This window comes from Homarus americanus, unplaced genomic scaffold (genome assembly GCF_018991925.1).
Source record: "Homarus americanus isolate GMGI-L3 unplaced genomic scaffold, GMGI_Hamer_2.0 scaffold28855, whole genome shotgun sequence".
Classification (NCBI taxonomy): Eukaryota; Metazoa; Arthropoda; class Malacostraca; order Decapoda; family Nephropidae; genus Homarus; species Homarus americanus.
The window spans coordinates 10,737-17,582 of record NW_024712021.1 but is presented as its reverse complement, the minus strand read 5'-3'; the positions used below and the strand labels follow the sequence as shown (position 1 = coordinate 17,582).

General features: G+C 48.3%; 1 protein-coding gene across 1 annotated transcript; it reads right to left on the bottom strand.

The window, feature by feature from the left end:
* Nucleotides 1-2,674: 2,674 nt before the first annotated feature.
* On the bottom strand, nt 2,675-4,293 carry LOC121859160 (adhesive plaque matrix protein-like). The gene is made up of 2 exons (XM_042355903.1): nt 3,969-4,293; nt 2,675-3,183 (listed from the first exon to the last, which is right to left on the bottom strand). Exons 1-2 carry the CDS (start codon nt 4,291-4,293, stop codon nt 2,675-2,677), a joined length of 834 nt encoding a protein of 277 aa, XP_042211837.1.
* Between the last annotated feature and the right edge of the window lie 2,553 nt (nt 4,294-6,846).

Genomic DNA, 6,846 nt, shown 5'->3' with positions numbered 1-6,846 from the left:
TTATTACAATGGTAATTACTTATTTGTTACATGATAATTTCCGATAAAACGGTTTTGATGGTGCAATAAGCAGGTACTGTAAATATAAATGGGTGTTAAAAATAATGTCCTTCGACAATAGATATTTACAAGAGATGATTTAAGGAAGGGCGTAGTCTTTGCTCGGATGGGTGAAATTAAGTTGAGAACAGGAGGAGGAATGGGAGGGCTCAGTTTGGGGGGGTGAGGCGGAAGGAAAGGAAGGAAAAGGACAGTGAGGGGAAGGGAAGGGACAGGGAGGAGGAAAAAAAATGGACAATGGGAAAAAGGGGGCATGGAGGGAGAAAGGAAGAAAGAGAGCACAGGGGGACAGGGAAGGAAAGATTAGAGAGAGAGGAAAGGGGCAGGGAGGGAGAAAGAGGGGGGCAGGGAGGGGAGAAAGGGGGACAGGGAGGGAGGACAGAGAGAAAAGGGGACAAGGGAGGACAAAACCAGCAATAAAAACACAATAACACACCAAAACAAATTTACAGTCAACCTCAAGAGAAAAAAAAAGAAAGTTACACACAGCCGTCATTATATTAATTATAATAATGATACATTACCTGTTAAAACACCGAACCAGACCTTCACAGCGTGTTTGTTTGTTTGTCTGTATTAAAAGTATTTGTTTCGTTTGTTTATATTTTTTGTATTGTGTTTGTTTGTTTGTGTATATATTGTTTCGTCTTTGTGTGGGTTTACAAGTCAAATATCACACACACACACACACACACACACACACACACACACACACCACACACACACACACACACACACTATGATAACTCCTTAAGTTTTAACCTTCCAATACTGCTCCCTCCTCCCTTACTCTCCCTTCCTCCCTCTCCTCTTCCTCCAAACCTCACTCTCCACCTCCCTTCTCTCTGAACTTCCTATTCTCCCCCTCCCTCCTACTCTCCCTTCCTCTCTAAAATTCCCTCCCTCACTCCCTTCTCTTTAAACTCCCTTCCACCCTCCTTCCTTAATATCCCTACCAACCCTTTCCCATAATCTCCCTCCTCCTAATCTCTCTCCTCCACTCCCACCACACTCCCTCCTCCCTCCCCCACCCAACACCCCACAAGACTAACATAACAAACGGGTTAATGGGATGGACAGGAAGAGAAAATGAGGAGAGGAATGATGTTGTTGAGAAAGGAAGGGGAGGGAATGGTGAGGGGAGAGAGGGAGGAGGGAGTGGGGAGGGAGAGAGGAGGGGTGGAGTGGGGAGGAGAGAGGGAGGGAAAGTGGGGAGGGAGGGAGGGAGGAGGAGAGAGGAGGAGGGAGAGCAGGAGGGAGGAAAGGGGAGGGAGAAAGGGAGGGAGGGAGTGGGGAGGAGAGAGAGGGAGGGAGGAGGGAGGAGGAGAGGGAGGGAGGGAGTGGTGGAGGGAGAAAGGAGAGAGAGGAGGAGGAAGAGATGGAGAAAGGAGGAGGAGGGGGGAAGGAGGAGGATGTAAATTTTATGGTCTAATTCTCTCTTCCTTCTACCCCACCACTCCTATATCTCTTCTTCTTTCTCTTTGTCTCCACCTATCACCTCCTCCTGTATCTCCCTCCCCCTCCTCTTCCTCTTACCACATCCCAGTCCTGTCCTTTTCTTCTCTTCTCTCCTCTCTTTCGTTGTATCTAAATCGTTCCTTCTTTGTCCCTTCATTGTCTATCTCAATTCTCACATTCCCTTTCTCCCTTCATTTCCTCTCTCTCTCCCCCTCCCTTTCTTCCCTCCTATCCATATTATTCTTCCTTCTCTCATAGTTTCTCCTTCCCTTCTCCCTCATTTCCTCTTCCTCTCTACTCTCTCTCTCCTTCTCTCCCTCCCTCCCCCTCCTTCTCTCCCTCCCTCCCTCTACCACCCTCCCTCCCTCCACCGACGGACGGAGGCCATTATCAGATGGCCCATCAAGGCCGCCAACATCAGGAACACACACACACACACACACACACACACACCACACACACACACACACACACACACACACACACACACACTGCAATAATCCTCATCTATCACAATAATCTATCCATTACATCCAGAATAGATAGAAAGGATAGATAAGTTGATGGATAGAAAGTGGATAGATAGATGTTTAAGGAGAATATACCTTTAGTACCTCCTGAGTCGGGCTAGAGTACAGTGTGTGTGTGTGTGTGTGTGTGTGTGTGTGTGTGTGTGTGTGTGTGTGTGTGTGTGTGTGTGTGTGTGTGTGTGCAGGCACAACAACAAGTGACTCCGCCTCTGTGGACTAATGCCATAAGGATGATTTTTACCTTCAAATTTCAAAGAATTTATGAATGTTGAAATGATAGAAAGAAAGACGTAGCTAGAGAATGGTCACTGTTGTTGTTTGTGAGGTTGTTAAGGTTGTGGTCACGTGGTCAATTAGGTTGTTATGTGTTATGTAAATGTGGTTGAGTGTTATGCTCTAATATTAAACTAGCTTAACCTAACTTAACCTAACCTAGCCTAGTCTAGTCTAACCTAACCTAACCTAGCCTAACTTAAACCTATCTTGTCCAATGAGTGGATTTGTCCAGCGGGGATATGTCCAGGTTGATACGTCCAGTGGGAATTTATCCAGTTAAGGGATGAGTTCAGTTAGAGATTTGTCCAGTGAGGGATTTGTCCAGGCCGGTAATTGCCAACGCGTAGTGACTAACGTAGTTGACCAGCGGGGTAGTTGACCAGCGGGGTAGTTGACCAGCGGGGTAGCTGACCAGCGGGTAGCTGACCAGCTGGGTAGTTGACCAGCGGGTGCTGACCAGGTAGTGACCAGCGGGGTAGGACCAGCGGGTAGTTGACCAGTGGGTAGTTGACCAGCGGGTAGTTGACCAGCGGGTAGTTGACCAGCGGGTAGTTGACTAGTGGGGTAGTTGACCAGCGGGTAGTTGACCAGCGGGGTAGTTGACCAACGGGGTAGCGACCACGCGGGGTAGTTGACCAGCGGCAGTTGACCAGGGGTAGTTGACTAGTGGGGTAGTTGACCAGCGGGTAGTTGACCACGGGGTAGTTGACCAACGGGGTGTTGACCAACGGGGTAGTTGACCAGCGGGTAGTGACCAACGGGTAGCGACCGCGGGGTAGTTGACCAGCGGGTAGCGAACTAGCGGGTAGTTGACCGGCGGGGTAGTTATCCAGTAGGGAGTTGACCAGCGGGTAGTTGACTAGTGGGGTAGTTGACCAGCGGGGAAGTTGACTAGTGGGTAGTTGACCAGTGGGGGTAGTTGATCACGGGTAGCTGACCAGCGGGGTAGTTGACCGGCGGGGTAGTTATCCAGCAGGGTAGTGACCAACGGGGTAGTTGACTAGGGGTAGTGACCGGGGTAGCGACTAGGTGGGGTAGTTGATCAGCGGGTAGTTGACCAGCGGGTAGTTGACCAGCGGGTGGTTGACCAGCGGGTAGTTGACCAGCTGGTGTTGACCAGCGGGGTAGCTGACCAGCGGGGTAGTTGACCAGCGGGGTAGTTGACCAGCGGGTAGTTGTCCAGTTGGGTAGTTGACCGGCGGGGTAGTTATCCAGCAGGGTAGTTGACCAGCGGGTAGTTGACCAGTGGGTAGTTGACTAGTGGGGTAGTTGACCAGCGGGTAGTTGACCAACGGGGTAGTTGACTAGTGGGGTAGTTGACCAGCGGGGTAGTTGACCAGCGCGGTAGTTGACCAGCGGGTAGTTGACTAGTGGGGTAGTTGACTAGTGGGTAGTTGACCAGCGTAGCTGACCAGTGGGGTAGTTGATCAGCGGGTAGTTGACCAGCGGGGTAGGACCAGCGGGTGGCTGACCAGCGGTAGTTGACCAGTGGGGTAGTTGACCAGCGGGTAGTTGACCAGCGGGTAGTTGACCAGCGGGAGAGGACCAGCGGGTAGTTGTCCAGTTGGGTAGTTGACCAGCGGGTAGTTGACTAGTGGGGTAGTTGACCAGCGGGTAGTTGACCAACGAGTGTAGTTGACCAACGGGGTAGCTTGACTAGTGGGTAGTTGACCAGCGGGTAGTTGACCAGCGGGTAGTTGACAGAGGGTAGTTGACCAACGCAGTAGGGACCAACAGTAGTTGACCAGCGGGGTAGTTGACCAACGGGGTAGTGACCAACGGGGTAGTTGACCAGTGGGGTAGTTGACCAGCAGGTAGTTGACCAGCGGGGTAGTTGACTAGTGGGGTAGTTGACCAGCGGTAGTGACCAGCGGGGTAGTTGACCAGCAGGGTAGTTGACCAGCGGGTAGTTGACTAGCGGGTAGGACCAGCGGGTAGTTGACCAGCGGTACACAACACTATAATTCATGACGTACTTTACCCAGATCAACATCAACACCGCAACACACCACAGACACAACACACCAATATACCCATTTGTGCCATTAATCTTATTTGTGTTGTGTACTAAGTCAACCACACAATACACCTGTATGTTAGTCATCTCTCGTGTTGACGTAGTTGTTATTTCTATGTCTTGCTAAGGGATAAAGTTTTGTAAATAATCAATAAAGAATTCTGGCAACTGTCCTAACCAGCTCCTTGATGTTCCGCAGAATCAGAGCCCTCGACCCCCTTCATACTGCCCATATGTGTATGCTCATATCTTTTTATTTATTTACATTTCCACTCGTTATATGATCAATTATATGGCTAATTTCATCTTAATGTAAAAATAGTTGTTATAAAGCGACTGGATATTCCGTTATAAGGAGAGTTTCAGTATGTCGGGGTTGATGGTGAGGAAGGCCACAGGGTCCCGGATAAGCAAAGCGACTCCTTACGCTCATCTCACTTATTTCTCTTTGTGATCCGTGTTGTCGTTTCCTCCGCTGCTCCGTTACGTCACATACACTCCAACTCATATTAAACTTGTAGTATACGGAGAGAGGTATCGTATTGGCCTCAAGACAGTGTAATAAAGCTAATAGGTTAAGTGAGGGCGGTGGTGTGGTGTGCCTGCCCGCCAACCTCTTGCCATACGATGCTCGCTTGTTTTATTGTTCCTCATATCCTAACAACCATCTAACACCCTTAACACCTATCATTATATAATCCTAACTGCCAGGATGGAATAAATAACATACATATATAAGGTAAGATATTTAAAGAAAGAATTAGAACATGGAATAAGAGGACAATGGGAGAGTAAGTGGGATGGCAACAAGAGCGGTGGTTGACAGAGCTGCTACACAAACCGCCATTCCAAATAGAAGACATTAAATCTTCACTACCAGATTATGGGTCCTTATGAATCCCATTACCACTACTGATAAGCAATTAAGTACAGAGGAGAGATTGTTTGATATAATGTCGTGTAGAGCAGCTGGCTACATAGGCGTGTTTCGGGTTTAATCAATATTTGAAATAAACGCTAACAGTTCCCACACGCAAGAGGGACATTCCATGAATCAATTTTTATCAACTTCGACGGGTGATAACGCAGTGTAACAACACTCAATCTATTACGGGTGATATATTTGTAGTAGTAATGACACTACTACTCCTAATAATAATAATAATGATAATAATAAAAAATAATAATAATAACAATAATAATAATAATAATAATAACAACAAATAATAATAATACGTAATAATAATAATAATAATAATAATAATAATAATAAAAATAATAATAATAATAATAATAATAATAATAATAATAATAATAATACGTATAATAATAATAATAATAATAATAATAATAATAACAATAAGACTATTAATAATAATAGGACACCTAAACAATCAGGTGTCTCCTGTTATCAGTAAGAACACAAAGATAATTTAAAGTAAATATTGTCCCACAGACGAGTAGTGTAGTGTAGGTGAGTCACAACACCCACCAGGTGGTGTAGGTGAGTCACAACACCCACCAGGTGGTGTAGGTGAGTCACAACACCCACCAGGTGGTGGAGGGTGAGTCACAACACCCACCAGGTGGTGTAGGTGAGTCACACACCACCAGGTGGTGTAGGTGAGTCATAGCCACCCACCAGGTGGTGAGGTGATACAACACCCACCAGGTGGTGTAGGTGAGTCACAACACCCACCAGGTGGTGTAGGTGAGTCACAACACCCACCAGGTGGTGTAGGTGAGTCACAACACCCACCAGGTGGTGTAGGTGAGTCAACGACACCCACCTCAGGTGGTGTAGGTGATTACAACACCCACCAGGTGGTGTAGGTGAGTCACAACACCCACCAGGTGGTGTAGGTGAGTCACAACACCCACCAGGTGGTGTAGGTGAGTCACAACACCCACCAGGTGGTGTAGGTGAGTCACAACACCCACCAGGTGGTGGGTGACACAACACCCACCAGGTGGTGTAGGTGAGTCACAACACCCACCAGGTGGTGTAGGTGAGTCACAACACCCACCAGGTGGTGTAGGTGAGTCACAACACCCACCAGGTGGTGAGGTGAGTCCAACACCCCACCAGGTGGTGTAGGTGAGTCACCCACCAGGTGTAGAGACACCCACCAGGTGGTGTGGTGAGTCACAACACCCACCAGGTGGTGTAGGTGAGCCACAACACCCACCAGGTGGTGTAGGTGAGTCACAACACTCACCAGGTGGTGTAGGTGAGTCACAACACCCACCAGGTGGTGTAGGTGAGCCAACACCCACCAGGTGGTGTGGGGTCACAACACCATCAGGTGGTGGGACACAACACCCACCAGGTGGTGTAGGTGAGTCACAACACCCACCAGGTGGTGTAGGTGAGTACAACACCCACCCAGGTGGTGTAGGTGAGTCACAACACCCACCAGGTGGTGTAGGTGAGTCACAACACCCACCAGGTGGTGTAGGTGAGTCACAACATCCACCAGGTGGTGTAGGTGAGCCAACACCCAC